Raw genomic sequence first — 18534 nt, forward strand, 5'->3', positions numbered from 1 at the left:
TGAAAGTCATTTAAAATGGTTCTTTGGAATTAACTCCTTCCTGATCAGTCTCCTCTTTAGGGTATAACTACTTCACAGGGCAGCAAAGCAAAGACTTCCTGGGGAGCACTGTGTAAGGGAATGACATTGTTAAGGGCCAAGTACACTCCCTGCCCTGTTATTTTCCATTTGCCCTTCACACCCCCCAAGGTTTATTCTCTGCCCTTCTCTGCCATGTTCTGTGCCAAAGCTGACCTCAGTGGACTGTAGCAACAGGCTTCCTTACCAGCTGGCATCTGGCTGGGTCTGGATAATGGTGAACACTGACAGGAGATCAGAGTGGTAAGAGAGTGAGATATATAGAGTTTATGCCCCTGTCTCCCTCCCAGATGTGTTGCATTTAAGCTGAGTCCAATTCTGCTACCTGAAGCCAGAGCTCTTAGCAGCCAGCCCCTCTCTTGCACCGGTATAGCTCTTTCTGGGTTCCAATAACACAATTCCTTCCCCGTACCCTTTCAGGCTTACAGGTGATAACAGCTCCCCACTGTTCATAGCATTTTTATGTCCCACAAGCACTGGCAGTTTCCTTTAATCCTACACATACCACCACAAATGGCCCTTGCATTAAGCTCATCCCAGTTAAGTATACCTTACTGAGTATGCCATCTGTTTTTTGCCAAAACCGAAGCTTAAAGACTTATAACACTTCCACAAATTCCATCCCACAGAATTCCAGGAGGTTCCCTATCCTAAGAAGAGATATCACCTCATCTGTCTTTTCTAAGGAGAATGGTCTGTCTTTTCTCAGATACTTGAGCTCTTATCCCTATCTTGGAGTTTCCTAAATTAAAGTTGCATTATTTTGTCTACATAATAAAAATGAGGCTTGAGCTGGTTCCATTTTTGTTTTTTCTTAGTCATTTTCTTGGTCATCTTTCTTATACTTGCAAAACCAACTACAACAATGCTTCCCTTCCAATGAGGTGTGTTCAACTTGCCTGACCTTAAACACTTAATCTAGTTCCATGAGGAAGATAATTTTTTTAAAGATTTTATTTATGTATTTGACAGACAGAGATCACAAGTAGGTTGAGAGGCAGGCAGAGAGAGAGGAGGAAGCAGGCTCTGCTGAGCAGAGAGCCCAATGCGGGGCTCAATCCCAGGACCCCGAGATCATGACCTGAGCCGAAGGAAGAGGCTCAACCCACTGAGCCACCCAGGTGCCCCGAGGAAGATAATTTTTGACGTGAATTCAATCATCAGTTTCTTACTACGTTATTCCTCTAGTATTCCCCAACTTGGTAATAAGAACCACCAGTATCCCAAAGTGGTCATCCCAAACTTTCACTTGCACCCTCACCTACACATATCCATTAGACTAAGTGCTATGGGACCTAACCTAATATAGCTTCTTTCAAATTCATCCATCTGCTCAAGCCCCACAGTTACTACCTTAGTCAGGACTGGGTATTTTACGCTTGGGTTACTGAAATATCTCCAGTTTCTCCCTGTTCTCTTTCTCCTCACTGTCATCAAACTGATCTTTGAAAAAACACCAATACGTTCATGTTGCTTTTCTTTCGGTGGTGCTCCTTTAGGATAAAATCCAAATTCTTTATCCCGGTCTAGAAAGCCTCATGGAATCTGGGTAGTATCTCCCTTTTCAGCTTCATTTTTTGTCACCACCCTTTTTACAACCCTATTCATTGCTTTCATGATGATGCCGTATTCTTTTATGTCTTCATTCCCCTGCTCCTTTTTCTACTACACTCTTGCTTTTGCTGACTAACTGCCCCTATTCAGCTCTCAGACTTATCTTAGGTATCATCTTTTCTATAAATTTTTCTCAGGAATCCCTTCACTCCAAGTTGTTTTAATAACCTCTCTGCATGATCCTTTAGCCCCCTCTTTTTCACTTACTAGCACTTAACACACTGGCCATTATTTATCTATATGTCTGTCAATGCCTACCACTCTCTCTTTTAGGGTGAGAAAGTGGTTCTTCTTCCTTCATCCACAGCAATTAGCACAGAATGCAGCATCTAGAGGAATACTCAAGAGATGTGTCCTGAATGAGTGACTAGATTAATGAATGAGCTCATGAATGAAATATATGCTTGAAGTCACTTACCTATGTAAGGTCAATATCAGGACCCTGACCCTTCTTGAAATGGCATGTAACTAATAAGGCCAGTTTTTGCCACTTCTTCCCTTCCAGGTGGTGCTGTACCCAAACCACTCTGGAGTGATTAACGATAGAAAGAGATGAGTTGGCCTTTTGAGCCCCAGCTCTCCCTAATCCCTAAAGCTGTAGTTATGGAACAATAGAGCTGGCCTGAATTAATTGGAGTGAGGGAGACAAATTTTGTTCCTGGGAGACACCAGGTTCATCTACACCATCCATCTGACTTGAGCACAGATGGGGTGGAGGCCAGCCCTAAAAATACATCCACCCTAGGTGACACCAAAGCTGTGTTCTTTCATGTCTAATTCACCCCAGATGGAGGGGAAAGAATTTGATGACCAGTCTTTGAAACAGGCAGAGAAACGTATATTATGCTAGGAATGACTATTGGAGCAAAAGACCACTGTGAATTTCTTAGTCAATAAAAATGAACTCTAATAGAAATTTTAATAAGGAGTCAGCAGAAACATCCTTGTCATCATCATTGTGAATTCATGTTTATTGAATGTACAACAAATGCTAGTCTCTGCTCAGAACATTGGATGAACATCATCTCTGTATCTATAAGGGACTAGGCAATACTTGCCACTAAGTTGATGCCAGTCACCCAGCCAGAACACAAAATGAACTCTTGTGAATACTCTAAAGCATAATAAGGAAGGGGTCTTAGACTATATGCAGTCATCCTTGATTAGTATTTTCCCCAATGGGAGTACTCCTCCCCACAAGCTTCCCCACAACTGGAAAGGAAGAGAAGCAGGAGAGAGTAGGAAGAGTCAAGGTATAGTCCAGAGAAAGTCACAAAAATGTGAGCAGTGGCACTTCATAGATGTTTGGAGATGGCAGTAAAGACCAGGGGGAGGGCCATATGCGTGGAGTGGTAGGAACCAGCCCTGTTCATCTCCTGGTCCTTCCCTGCACATGTGTTCTTACACAAACTTTAAGTGATAGACGGGATCTGTAGAACTCTGAAGATCTGCTTGATCATGAAGTTACCTTCCAGGTGAGGTTTTCTCCTTATTTTGCACAAAGGAACACTTTGGGACTTGAGGGCTAGTGGGTACTCACCAGTTAGGTAAACATTTGAGAGAATCATTGTTCTTGATGAATTTTGTAAATAAGCACTGACCCACTGGCTTAAGGGAAAGTGAAAATGAATGACTGATGATATAAAAAGCATGCAAACATGAGGCTACACTACTATCAGGTGGTTAGCAAGTGGCCCAGTCTTAGTGCTTCTTCTCAAGGCCATCTTCCTTTCTCTTTCCCACCCTCTCCAATCTTCTGCCAAACCTCAAGATTTGAGGCAATGGTCAAGCTCTATGGCATAAGAATTGGTGTTCCTCATGATGCTTTCTGCCAACATGACAGGCTTGGGGTTTCTTCCAGCAAAGCAAGAGAGCCAGGTGCAGATCAACATGGCTGCAGCTGCTCCACCTCCAGCACAGTAATAGGCCCAGCCAAGTCGACAGGTACCTGTAGAAATAGGGACAGAGACATGAGGTTTGGGTTGTCTTCTCATACATTCTCCTTGGGGTATTAGAGTTAATGTGAGAATATGAAACAGTGAGTGCAACTCGGTCTCCTGTTTCCCCCTTTCCTCTTTTGCTGATGGTTGGTATTTGCTTTACCAGGAAGTTATAGAATTTTATTCTGTTACTGTAGGAATCTGGGGGTAGTGTAGGTAGTAGCGGTGATGGTGCCATAATGAAACTGATGACAAGAACAATTTGATCAAGTGTCAAGAATTATGCTAAACTCCTTAGACATACATCTCATTGACCATTACAGGAGCTATATGAGATATGCACTCTTATTATCCCTGTTTTATATAAGATGAGGTAACTGAGACACAGATTGAGTTAATTGTGAAAAATCAGAGAGGTAGACAGCAAAAGAGTCAGAATATAAACTCTGGCTAATCTTGACTCTAAAGCTTTACCTTTTTCACAACATTGATGTACTGCCGTGCACAGACTATTTCCAAAGAATCGTATTCTGCAACATCAGGAGATTTGACAGGCACAAAAATAAATAAAAAATCCTTTGCCCCTTGTTACATGCCTCTATCTTAACCTACCCTTTCAGTATCCAAGGAAGAAATATATTAGAATCAAGGTCAAGCTTGTAAAGCAGAAGTTTCAATTTAAAGGGTAATAGGGAAGGTCACCTGCTCAAAAACATACACTGCACCACCTGCCTTTCTACCAGAGGTAGATTCTGTCCTTTGAAGTATTTATGTTTTCTCAGAGAATTTTCCCTCAGAAAATGTCAATGCCCAAAGAAAGGAGAGCTATTAATTTATAAGGGAATAGAGTAACAACTAATTGTTAAAATAAAGTGCCTAAGCAAACAAGACGCCAGAAACTGGAGAAGATGCAGTGATAGAAAATTGTAGAAGGGCCCCAAGAAAAGAGGTAGACAGTGACCTTCACCTACCTCACAGTCCTACAGAAAGCTAGTCCTGACCACTGTCAGTTAGTTGGAGATGTCAAGACTGACCTTGATAACTTACTTTTTTTAAAGATTTTATTTATTTATTTGACAAACAGAGATCACAAGTAGGCAGAGAGACAGGCAGAGAGAGAGCGGGGAAGCAGGCTCCCTGTTGAGCAGAGAGACTGATGCGGGGCTCAATACCTGGACCCTGGGATCATGACCTGAGCCAAAGGCAGAGACTTAACTCACTGGGCCACCCAGGTGCCCCGATAACTTACTTTTTAATAACCAATTGCTTTTGTTCACATGGTGCTCAGTGAACTTTAATTTTCCTTCTTTTAATTGACTATTTGGCATGTCATATAAAGAATATAGCCTGGTCTCAAGGCAGGCTCTTTGCTCTTCCATTCAGGCCAGCCTAATTTATCTCAAATTTCTCACCTCAGGAATAGTGTTCCTACCACTACCAAAGTATTATCCATACTGTCTCTCCTGCCAGAAACAACTTCTTCCCTCTTATTCACCAATTCATATCTTCTTCAGAACACTATCCAGGACCTCCAGGAAACTTTTCCAGATTAATCCCAGTGGGCTCAAGTCATCTCAACCAAGTAGCCCTCTAGGAGTTTATCTATATCCCTTATATGGGTGTACCTATTGGATAAAATGTTAGGAGGAAACTTTGCATATGACATATTTTTCATCGGCCCTTTACCCACTTCCAGACTGTTGGCTCGACAGTGCAGATGTATTTGTTTTCTTTCTTGATAATATCTTCCAAGCTCTATCAGCAGTGGGTGCTTACTGTGCATGTTTTAGCCTAACAATACTCCAAATATGGGTACACTTGCACTTTTAATCCTCAACATACAAATCTATGGCTTAAATTTTTTATTAAAGTTATGAAACCAGCTGTAGTATTATTCTATTTGTTTCTGGAATGTGCTACAGTTCTTCCCATCATAAGACCTATGCCTATTCTATTGCCTAAATTGCTTACTGCATATGTACATGTACACAAATACTTCCCACCACTCTCTTTGCCTAGTCAATGTTCAGTCATTCTTCAAAGCTCAGCCCAATCATTAATTCCTGACCTCTGAAGTCATATTCCTTCATCAAAGGCTCTTGTTAGTACTATGTATACTTCCTTCTGTACTTGAATCCCTTATCCCCTGCCATGACAATGTCAAAGTTTAGTTTTTCAGCAGAAACAGTATTTTACCAATAGATGGAGGCAGTCATATAACTCTTGAAATCCCATGGTCCCACCCAAAATTATACTGAGAACCAAACTATAGTAGGTATGGAAACAATGCAATTCTTAAATAGAGTGAATTTGAAAGTGAACCCTTCTTAGAGAAAATAATTCAACTATCCACAAAGTGGCCTCAACATGAACAATAATGGTGGGCCTCTGGAAAAAGTAAACTGAAGAATACCATACTGAGGTAATCAGGCAATAAATCTGTATCCTCTGTCTACCTTGTCACACCTCCTTTTAGACATACCCACATACTCATTCACTAAAAAAAAGGAGACTTTATATAATGCTTTCGGTTTCACAAGGTGAAAACTCTACATATGGGCAAACCTTCAACTTCCACCATCCTCAGGAAGAAGCTTGAAGGTTGTATTGTACCAGTTCACAGATATGAATGTGAGGCTTAGTTCATAGCCCTAGGAGCTCTCTCAGAAGCAGAGAGGTAGAGGCAGGGATCCAGACCAAATCTCTTTACTCTCAAAGTGGTACTCTGTCCTCTCTACTGGTTTCCTCACCCTCCCAAAAGCAATTTTTCCTCTTAGAGGACCCCTGACCTATAAGCCCTAAAGAGGGCGTTCCTAAGTTAATTAGTAATAGATTCACCTGAGCTTCTCCCGTAGCCCTCCTAACCAAAATCTCCTGCGCTCACATGGTAGAGTAGAAGGAGCTAGCTCTGGAGTGGACTCACTGTCAGGCAATTTCCTCCTCTCTGGCATACTCCCAGTCTAATCTAGACAAGGCATCAGAAGCCTCACTCTGTTTCTTCAGTTACTTGTCAAGTCATCCCCCTATTAGAGTAGCAGGGATATTTTTATTAGATACATGCAACCTAGGACCAGGGAAAGACTTGTTTCTGTAAATGAAAGGAATAAATGTATAGCAGGTCATTACCCCAAAGCCCCAGGCAGGAAGAAAGCTGGCAGAGTGGGTAGCTCCAGAGTGAAGAGCTGGCTAGAAGGGCTTCAATAAACCTTACTGAAGTCATGTCAGAACTAGGTATCACAGAGTTAGGAGCCAGCACCAAAATGCTTCATGGTCACACCAAATGCAATCAGTGTCTTCTCACAGAGACTCCTATTAGGCCACTCAACAGCACCCAAGCTCCAGGCTGCTGCCACACAGGCAGCCAAGGAGAGATGGAGGAAACATATCTTCTATCCAACCCTTCCCCACAACCCTACCTGTTATTTGCTTGAAGGAATAGAGAGGTTATATCAGTAGCATTGCAAAAGGGTAGAACAAAGCAAAATTTTCCAGAACTATATCTTCAAGTTGAGAGGGACTGTCAGTATTCACATACTCCACAGAAAACGTGGACACTGGTCTGATGGCTTACAGAGGAATTTGTGTTTCCCATGGAAGGGTACAAAATAGGGACAGTGATAATGAGATACCACATTTTACCTCCAGTCACCTTTTAGTGAAGTCCCATGGACAATCACCAATCCCTAAGTCCTACTCCTTAAAGCACTGTTGATTATTCTATTCATCTAACAAGCGTTTTATTAAGTACCTACCATGTGCCAGACATTTTGAATACACCATCTCATTCGATTCTCACAACAGCCATGAGTATTTTCATTAGCAGCTGAGAAAACAGAATCTCAGAAAGAAAAGTCACTCTGTTGACTTACAAGTGTCAGAATTCAGATGTGAGTGCCAAGACTGAAAGTCCATGGTCATCTATTTCAACCATGCCAGTAGAGTGGAGCCAGGGATACAAGTTACTATGGTCCAAAACTTATGGGAAAGTATGCCTTCAACTGATCACTTCAGCTCTCTGGGTCTCAGTTTCCTTTTCTTTAAGTGAAGGGAATTTTTCTGGATAGATTTTTTTAAAAGATTGGTTTATTTACTTGAGAGAGAACAAGAAAAGAGAGAGAGAGAGAATGCAGAGGGAGAGGGAGAAGCAAATTCCACACGGAGCAGGGAGCCCAACGTGGGGCTCGATCCCAGGGCCCTGAGATCGTGACCTGAGCGAAAGGCAGATGTTTAACTGACTGAGCCACCCAGGTGCCCCATTGCTGGACAGATTTTTAAAAGCTCCTTCCAACTCAAAATTTCCACTCTACTATGAACATGATAAATGCCTTAAGAGCATGGAAATACTACAGGAACATCTAGGAAAAGAATTATTTGTATCTAAGAGAATTCAGGCTTAGGTAGTGTTTTATAGAGAAGATAGCATTTCAACTTGACTTTAGCAGTGGGAAGTGGGCATGCTAGGCAGTCGGAGTGGTTGGTTTGACCAAAGTTATGCAAGTGAGAAAGTTGACAACACGTTTCAGAAACAGTACCCCATTCAGAGTTGCTTCAGAAAAGGAGCTGTAGTTGGCAAATAATAAGCTGAATATAGACCAGGAGGACTCGTAAAATCTAGCATCTTTCCCACCAGCAATGGGGAACAATGGAAATTTTCTGACCAGAGGATGAAATGATAGAACAAGGTTCCTCAGCCTTGGCACTAAAGATATTTTGGGCCCCCCAAAAAAATCTTTGTTGTATGGGAGTGAGGTGAGGTGGAGGAGGAGGTTTGTCTTCGCATTGTAGCACCCTGGCCTCTACCTACTAGATGTCTGCACCTTATCCCTCCCTCCTGAGCTGTGGAAACTGAAAATATCGACAGATATTGTCAAGTATCCATGGGGGTGGGAGTGGAGTGGCTTGCTTCCCATTAGGAAAGACTGAGTTAGAGGTATAATTTGGGAAGATTAACTTAAGATCTTTGTATGAAAGGGATTGGAAACAGTTGTATACCATAGGAAGAGACCAGTTAACCAGAGGACAAGAATGCTGGTACACATCCAACAATACATAATCCAACAATACATAATGCTAGAGAACAAAAAAATTATCTGGCCAAAAATGTCAGTATTTTTGAGGTTAGGAAACCTGCATCTAGGCAAACACCAGATATTTACACTTCAAATTACCTCCAAATGAATCTTGATAACTGAACAATTAGACCAACAGAAAAGAATCTTTTTCTTAAGGAACAGCTGTGCATGGTTTCCTATTGACTTGGGAAGCTGACTGGAACTGAGACAGGGTCAGCTTTGAGCATTCTGGTATGCTAGCCCAGGGATGCTGGGGAAGGTCAAGGAGAGAGATCTCACAAGGTATTCAGGAGAAAGTACTGATTCCCTGAGAATCAGGAGATAGGAGTCTTTGAAGAAATCTCTTAACCCCATAGGACTTCAGCTATCTCACCTTTAAAATGGGAGAAAGTAGTTAAGTATCTATCTAAAGAGAAAGCAATAAAGACCAGATGGGTTCTTGAGGTCCCTTTCAGAAATAACCATGCTCAATTCTGCCTCACCTTTCAGACTGACTGAACCAATTCTGAGCCTCCATGCTAGAACTGTTCTCATGTCCTCAGAAAATAATGGAGTGAGCTAACATCACAGCTGGGGATTGTCTCTACATACATGCATAGGTATGTGTGAAGAGAAAGACTGGGCAGTAGGATAAGGGGAGAAAAGAGGTCCTAACTACAAATTAGCTTTATGCAAAAATTTCTAGAGGAGCCCTAAGAGAAGCCTGTTCCTTTTTGTGCTCTTCTGTATAATTTCTAACACTCTATCTGTGAGTCATTCTAGTGAGTGCTGAATTTGCTGTGACAAGATCCCTCATAAAAGTTATTAAATCATCACTCAGCAGTGGGCCTGACATTTAAATCAAGACATGTTGCTTTTATTCCAAGTTGCAAATCAAAATGGTTTGGAGCTTGACTCTATTTTCTTTGATTCAGCATTAAGTTATATTATTACATCTCTGGTGTTTAGAGAACAAATTGTCACTGGCTGCTACTTAAACTGACCCCCCTCCATAGAGCACCAGTCATATGTCCTTAGGGATATGGTGTCTGGCAAACTATAAATGGATCATTATGAACTATTGGAAGGCATAAGCCACAGGCTGATGTTTTGGGGGTCTAGTACTGGTGTGGGCATCAGGATTGGGAATCAGAGTAGGGAAGAGTCTAACAGAGATGCTCTCTTTGCAGAGGGCATGCTCAGAATGCAAGCTTAGAAGTCAACAATGCTAGAGAACTAATCCAAAGAAAGGATTCCTGCTTGGAGAAAGAAGGAAAAGGCATAAAAAGAGTAAACCCACTTTGGAAGACAGTTGGACAATTTCTTATAAGACTAAAGATACATATACCATATGATCCAGCAATCATGCTCTTTAGTATTTACTCAAGAGTTGAAAACTTAGGTCCACACAAAAACCTACACAGCATTGTTTATAACAACTTTATTCATAATTGCCAAAACTTGGAATCAACCAAGATATCCTTCAATAGGTGTATGGATAAATTAACCATGGTACAACCAGACAATGGAATATTATTAAACACTAAAAAGAAGTGAGCTATCAAGCCATGAAAAACATGGAGGAAACTTAAATATATATTACTAAGTGAAAAGCCAATCTGAAAAGGCTGCATATTATAGGATTCTGACTATATTACATCTGAAAAAGGAAAAAACTATGGAGAGGATAAAAGAATCAATGGTTGCCATGAGTTGTTAGGTTTGGGGAGGGATGAATAGGCAGGGCATGGAGGTTGGTAGAGCAGTGAAAATACTCTGTATGATAGTATAATGGTGGATACATGTCAATATATATTTGTGTAAATGTATAGAAGTTACAACACAAGGGAACAATATTGTCATCAGTTTTATCATCTAATATACTCCAATATCCAGGGAACTTGAGAGATACTACTCTAGCCTTATAGGCATAATAAAGGGGAAAGTGACCCCAAGAATGGAGGAGGACCTGCAATGGGAACCAGCATATTGCCCTCAAACTCACCTTCCAGAGGAGACAGAAGAGATATGCAGAGATGTCTGTCTAGGAGACACCTGGGGGCTTCTTCACCCAGCCATCATCATATCAGACCAGGCTGCCTGCACTGGCCCTGCAGATCAATCACCTCCGCTACAGAGAGATACCTAAGTTCCTTTAGAATTCTATGGAAGGAAAGGGGAAGATCTAGAGGGAGATCAAAGAAAAGAAAGAGTCTAAAAGAGAGTCAGTGGGGGTAGGTAGAAGAAGAAGAAAAGAAAGGCAGGTGGAGTTCGTTTAGAAAACGTTAGTATAAGATTAGAACACCAGAGAACCTGTTATATAAGGACTGAGTGGAGAGGCTGAGGTCTTCAACAGACCTCTTCCTAATAAAGGTGGGGTTTTTCCAGAGTAGACCCAGCTCAGGAAATTCAGCTGCTCTTCCCATCACTGTAGCACCATCTGAGCTATGAAACCAGGACTGCAACCCACCTCCCAAACTGCTGTTTGGTGTGTATGGTGGGGGGAAGGATAGGATTTCTATTTGCTTATTCAACATATTTTTGCCATGGGGACCTGCATATTGTGTTAAGCAGGCAGCAAGGGTTTGGAAGAAGCTGGTGGTCCCATCTGTTCAGAGAGACACTGCTAACTATAGGGTCCCCATAGGTAGCAGCATAAAAATATTTTCAATGCTGCCAAGCTAAATGAGGAGAGAACTTTCTCTGCTAGGTCCAGCACAGATGAATAATTATAAAAAATAAAGCAAAGCCAATGAATTCAAGGGCAATTGCAAAACACCCTATCCATCCCCTACCCCACTATAGCCCCCAGCAAAAAGATAGCCAAAGCCATGAGGACAGCTTTCTTCTCACTCTCCAGGCTGGGCATGAATTTCAACAGCAGCCCAGTTTGGAGGCCCAGAACCTATTAAAGATTCCAGAAGCCTGTTAGGCTCCCTTGCCAGAGAAAAAGCCAAAACAAAAAATCCTTTGGAAATGTCAGTAATTCAGGTAAACGTGTTTTTTGTTAGTAGCCACTATTTCTAGCCACTTCCTAGAAAGTCAAGGTAGCACTCAGTAAAGAATCAAATCCTCATGGTGACAGAGATGCCCTGATAGGGTTGAATTTTTTTTTTCATACACTTCTGCCAAAAAAAATTGAGTCCTTCCATTGAAATCTTTCCTGAAACAAGTAAGCATTTGCTTCTGACCCATCCTTGTATGTTGCCAAGCAGTCTATCCTATTTATGTAATTTCCTGCATAGCTGTCCTGAGTTTAACTACTCTGATCATCTTTTTCTTCAGTGGGGAATAAAGGGGAGTAATTAAGTCTCAGGTCAACTTAGATTGTGCTTCTGTGTCTTTCTTAAGATTGTCCCCCACCTACCCCTGAATAAACCTTCATGTCACTCTGTGTTGTTCTTTATATAGCCCATCAGGCTAGACTTGAAGAAGCATTTCAGAAGGGCTTTGGGAATAGCTATAGACTGAATTTTCATGTCCCCCAAAACTCATGTTAACTCCTAACATGCAATATATTGGTATTTGGAGGTGGAGCCTTTAGGAGGCGATTGGGTCATGAGCCTTAATAAATGGGAGTAGTGCCCTTATAAAAGGGAACCCAATGAGCTCCCTTACCCCCTTCTTCCAAGTGAGGACACAGCAAGAAGACTGACAAATATGAATCAGGAAGAAAAAATTCACCAGACACTAAATCTGCTGCTGCCCTGATGTTGGGCTTCTTAGCCTCCAGAATGGTGAGAAAAATAGTTGTGTTGTTTGTAAGCCATCCTGTCTTTGGTATCTTTCACAGCTGTCCAAATAGACTAAGACAGGTACTCTCCCTGAAGGACTAGTCAAAAACCAAGTACTGGACCTACTTGACTCAGCATTAGCTCTGTAAGATACTTGGCCTCTAAGAAATTGGCTTCTCTCCTCTAGCATCTGCTCGATAGATTTCTGATTGCATCCATTTGAACTTTTTCAGCTAATAAAGGCACTGTGGTAAGCTCTTTAAATATATTGTTCTTGCATATGTAAGATCAACAAGCTAGACTGGGTGAAAGGGAGCCAGAGACTGAAATGGAACAAGTAAACAGACTATTAGTGTGACAGGTGCTATGACATAGAGCAATATGATGATATAGATGTGGGGCATCAAGTGCAATTGAAAGAGGGCAGGGAGTTTTCAAGAAAAAGGAGGGAGCTACCTAGCTGAGGAAGGGGAGAAGGGTATTCCTAACTATGGGAAGAACATATGCAAGGTTGTAAAGTTTTGAAAGAACACGGTATTTCAGTGTGGTTGGGCAGGAGGAGGAACTTGAGTGCTGATGGAAGTGATGTCCAAGGTCCCTGCAGGCTATGCTTAAGGAATTTTTTTCCTGCAGGCAATGGGGAACTATTGTTAAAGAATGGGGAATGACATCAGAATTGCATTTTTGAAATATCACTTTAGCCACAGAATGTAAGACATACCAAGAGAATGGTGTGCAGCATCTCCAAGAATATAGAGAGAGTCATGGGTTGTTTTCTATAATATAGATGAAAATTGAGGCTAAGAGAAAGAAGATAGGTTCTAGAGTTCTCATGTGCCTTAGCAGTATTGCAGCATTTATTCCTCCTGATGACTGATATCATTATGATTTGGGATTGATATTATTATGGTTGTATTTGATAAATAGACATATATAAAATGTCTCCTCAAAGCTTCTTGAAGACTATGTTCTTGAATTCTTTTAAAATTACATAGTGTCTCATTCAGTATCTCATATACAGTAAGTGTCCATCATATGCTTACTGATTGACTGTTATATACTTTTTTTTTCTGATGGGACTAAGTGACTTTATTGGGGAAAGCCAGGATTACAATGGATTTAAGAGTTGGCATTGAGGCCCTTCTTCTTGCCAAAAATGGGCAGGAACCATGGACTTTACCTCCAAGCATGAGGCTGGCTACTTCTGGGATGATCAGCGCCTCCACTCTGCACTGATCCAGTGGATGAGGATAGCCTCATCCTCTAGGGGTGTGCCTGCCAGGATCAAGATTTGATCCTCTAGACTGATGCCCTCCAGCAAAACTGAACAGTAGCCACTGCAGCCTCTACTGCAAAGACGGAGTCCAGAAAGAGGAAGGAGCAATGGTGCACATATCCTCACCACCTGCAGCAAGCCACATCACTGCTCTACTGTTATGTACTTTTGACAGAATCTTCAAATACTTATGAATGCTAGAATGCCAGAACAGGAAAGCTGACAAAGCTTAGGACTCAGAAGCAAGTGCTCCCTCATTCCAGCCATTGACTTAGCCCCATACCTGCAAGGTTAGGTTTGAACATCAGCTATTTCTATTCATGCTCCATTGGCCAATAGATATAGACCCTAAAGGCTCTCCTTGGGCCCAGTCTCTCTGGGTAAAAACCAATGCCACAAATAACACCACCCAACATGTGTATAACACTTTACAATTCACGAGGCACTTTCCCTATTCATTATTTCATTTTTTAAAAATTTTATTTATTTATTTGAAAGACAGAAATTACAAGTAGGCGGAGAGGCAGGCAGAGAGAGAGGAGGAAGCAGGCTCCCTGCCCAGCAGAGAGCCCGATGCGGGGCTCAATCCCAGGACCCTGGGATCATGACCTGAGCCGAAGGCAGAGGCTTTAACCCACTGAGCCACCCAGGTGCCCCTTCATTATTTCATTTAATCCTCTTGTATTTGTCTTATTCATTCATCAAGTCCCAGGTAGAGGCAGGAATGTCATTAGAGAGAAAGCCATGGAGCAGACAGATTAAGTATTTGATCAAGTTTGCCACTTAGCCAGAGAGTAGAATCCAGCTCAGGCCCATATGTGCTCAAGTAATCATGTGGTGCAAAAACAAGGTCCTAGGTGAGGATGACAGAGAATGCTATTTGCAACCATGACCTGTCATTTACAAACTGAACCTGTGGGCAAGTCATTTAACATTTCTGAGTTTCAACTCTCCCATGGGTACAATGGAAGTGACACCACAGAGCAGTTGTGAAGGTCAAATGATAATGATACATATAAAGCACTTAGCACAGCACATAAAATGATCAGTATTCTGGGCCCATTCTCCTCTCAGCTAAACACTTTTCAACTAATCCACTAGTTTCCACAAAGTCTGGAGAAAGCTTTAGCATACAGATTTCTAGTCCCTGCTAGAGATCTATAGAACTGTGATTCCTGGGGAGAGGGCCCAGATGATTGCAATGCACAGTCCAGTGGGGAATCACCTGAATGAGACCATATCATTAGCTCAAACTCATCCAGCCTTTAGACAAAAAGTCAAACTTGAATTAAGAACCTACAAGGAGATGGGCCCTGGGTGGCTCAGTTGGTTAAGTGACCAGCTGTTGGTTTCAGCTCAGGTTGTGGTCCTGAGATCCAGCCTACATAGGACTCTGCACTCAGTGTGGAATCTCCTTGGGATTCTCTTCCCTCTGCCCCTGCCTTCTATGCTCTCTCTCTCAAATAAATAAATAAATAAATCTTTATTTGTTTATAGTTTTTTAAAAATAATTTGTTATTATGTTATGTTAGTCACCCTACAGTACACCATTAGTTTTTGATGTAGTGTTCCATGATTCATTGTTTTCATATAACACCCAGTGATCCATGCAACATGTGCCCTCCTTAATACCCATCACAGGGCTCACCCATCCCCACATCCTCATCCCCCTCCTCTAAAACCCTCAGTTTGATTCCCAGAGACCATAGTCTCTCATGGTTTGTCTCCTCCTTTGATTCCCCACCCCACTTCATTTTTCCCTTCCTTCTCCTAATGTCCTCCATGCTATTCCTTATGTTCCACAAGTAAGTGAAACCATATGATAATTGTCTTTCTCTGCTTGACTTATTTCACTTAGCATTATCAATGTAAATTTTAAATATTTCAATTGTATCAGTCAGGATAATTTTTTTGAAATCTATTTTTTTAATTTAATTTTACTTTTTCAGTGTTCCAAGATTCATTGTTTATGCACCACACCCAGTGCTCCATGCAATACATGCCCTCCTTAATACCCACCACCAGGTTCACCCATCCCCTTTCCACCTCCCTTCCAAAACCCTCAGATTTTTTCTCAGTGTCCACAATCTTTCGTGGTTCATCTCCCCTTCCAATTTTCCCCAATTCACTTTTCCTAATGACCTCCATGTTATTCTTTATGCTCCACAAGTAAGTGAAACCATATGATCATTGACTTTCTCTGTTTGACTTGTTTCACTTAACATAATCTCCTCCAGCTTCACCCATGTTGATGCCAATGTTGGGTATTCATGTTTTCTGATCACTGAGAAATATTCCATCGTATATATGGACAACATCTTCTTATTCATCTGTCTGTTGACGGGCATCTCGGCTCTTTCCATAGTTTGGCTATTGTGGACATTGCTGTTATGAACCTCGGGCTGCATATGGCCCTTCTTTTCCTACACATGTGTCTTTGGGGTAAATAAACAGTAATGCAATTGCTGGGTCATAGGGTAGCTCTATTTTTAACTTTTTGAGGAACCTCCACACTGTTTTCCAAGGTGGTTGTACCAACTTGCGTTCCCACCAACAGTGCAAGAGGGTTCCCCTTTCTCCACAGCCTCTCCAATATTTGTTGTTTCTTGCCTTGTCAATTTTTGCCATTATAACTGGTGTAAGGTGGTATCTCAAGGAGGTTTTGATTTGAATTTCCCTGATGGCTAATGATGTTGAACATTTTTCGTGTGTCTATTAGCCATTTGCATGTCTTCTTTGGAGAAGTGTCTGTTCATGTCTTCTGCCCATTTTTTGACGTCATTAACTGTTTTGTGTGTGTTGAGTTTGAGGAGTTCTTTATAGGTCTTGGATATCAGCCCTTTGTCTGTAGTGTCATTTGCAAATATCTTCTCCTTTGCCTTTGGAGATGTGTTTTGAAAGAAGATACTGTATTCAACACTGCTGTGGCCGATGTCGAAAATGTTACTGCTTATGTTCTCCTCTGGGATTTTGATGGATTCCAGTCTCACATTGAGGTCTTTCATCCACTTAGAGTTTATCTTTGTGTATGGTGTAAGAGAATGGTCGAGTTTCATTCTTTTGTATATAGCTGCCCAATTTTCCCAGCACCATTTATTAAAGAGACTGTCTTTTTTCCACTGGGTATTTTTTCCTACCTAGTCAAAGATTATTTGACCATAGAGTTGAGGGGTCCATATTTGGTCTCTCTATTCTGTTCCATTGGTCTATGTGCCTGTTTCTGTGCCAGGAACATGCTGTCTTGGTGATCACAGTTTTGTAATATAGCTTGAAATCAGGCAACCTGATGCCCCAGCTTTGTTTTTCTTTTTCAACATTTCCTTGGTGATTCAGGGTCTTTTCTGGTTCCATACAAATTTTAGGATTGTTTGTTGCAGCACTTTGAAAATGCCATTGGTATTTTGATTGGGATAGGATTGAAAGTACAGATTGCTCTGGGCAGCATAGACATTTTAACAATGTTAATTTAAAAAAAAAGAACATATAGTCAGCTTGATGCAATGCTATGGGCTTTCTCTTGAAAGATACATTTGTAGGCAATTTCTCCCAACTCACCTGGGTGAGTCTCGGTAAAGATGGTTTAAAAAAGTCATGCAACACAGCAGATGGACATATAGGTTAACCCCTAATATGTGATTCTAACTTTGCCAGAGAACTGCCCTGAGGATGTTCAAGAAGTGTCCCTCGTTTTCCTCCTGGTTCTTGCCTTTGAAATCTATTTCACTTATTAAATAACATGGGTCAGTCTAACCTATAAGAACAGCAATAATAATGACAGTTCTTATGACATTTATTCAGTTCAGGCCCTGTACGAAGTTTTGCTGTTTTTTTTTTAAGATTTTATTTATTTATTTGACAGACAGTGATCACAGGCAGGCAGAGAAAGAGGAAGGGAAGCAGGCTCCCTGCTGAGCAGAGAGCCCGATGCGGGGCTCGATCCCAGAACCCTGAGATCATGACCTGAGCTGAAGGCAGAGGCTTTAACCCACTGAGCCACCCAGGCGCCCCCCTGTACAAAGTTTTAAGTATGTCACTTCATTCCATCCTCACAAGACTACAGTGAAATGGGCACCACGGTACTAACACGCTTATTTAAAATGGGTTTCTGTTTTTAAACAAAGGTTTAGGATACTGTTTCATCCAGAGTAGCCAAGGAAAGACACTCACTAAAAGTGAGGGGAATAAAGAAGACTTTTACTGAGGTTTATAGAAGGAAATTTGAGTGGAGGATACAGAAGTAAGGAGATGAAGCAAGAATCAGATTCTTTGACCTGAGGATCAGAGGCAGGACAGAAAGCAGCGGAGGAACAGGATGAATTCACCTGACTTTACCGCCATCTGGTGGTGGTCTGATGGACAGACAACCAGCTCACTATTTACTGTTTCAGTCAGAGAGCCTGCTAGACCCTCTGCAAGTCGCTAAGTGGGGGAAATAAGGCCAAGTAAAACAGAGAACCTGCCCTTTGCGGTCTTTTCTAGGTCCTCTGGAGTCACCAGGCTGGAAGTCACCTTAGGGATTGACTATTCCAGGAGTAAACACCCTTTTTCTCATGCAGGCTATTTTCAGGAAAGGCAGAAATGTTTACAAGCACCATCATTTTTTTTTTCTATTCAAAATGAAAATAGCTTAGCATCCCATGGGACGTATAGAGTCTCATTACTTGAAATTCTTGACTATTTTTAATAGAAGATGGTCAGTGAGAAAAGTGGCACTGAAGTTTAGTCATTAAAATGATAGGAGGAATCAGTAGATACGCTTTCTCAACTTCTACTCCTTACACCTGTAGGGCATTGTTTTCATAAATCACATTCACATGCACTTTGTCATTTCATGGCCAAAA

The 18534-nt window shown here is 41.5% G+C and overlaps 1 protein-coding gene across 1 annotated transcript in view; it reads right to left on the minus strand.

The window, feature by feature from the left end:
• Positions 1–2684: 2684 nt before the first annotated feature.
• Positions 2685–18534, minus strand: part of LHFPL1 (LHFPL tetraspan subfamily member 1) — a 45158-nt gene continuing 29308 nt past the window's right edge. The window contains exon 4 of the mRNA XM_045995947.1: positions 2685–3640. Coding sequence (XP_045851903.1) covers positions 3459–3640 — 182 coding nt within the window. The 3' untranslated portion in view covers positions 2685–3458. The remainder of the gene's footprint in view (positions 3641–18534) is intronic.

The sequence above is a fragment of the Meles meles genome, chromosome X (assembly GCF_922984935.1).
Source record: "Meles meles chromosome X, mMelMel3.1 paternal haplotype, whole genome shotgun sequence".
NCBI lineage: Eukaryota > Metazoa > Chordata > Mammalia > Carnivora > Mustelidae > Meles > Meles meles.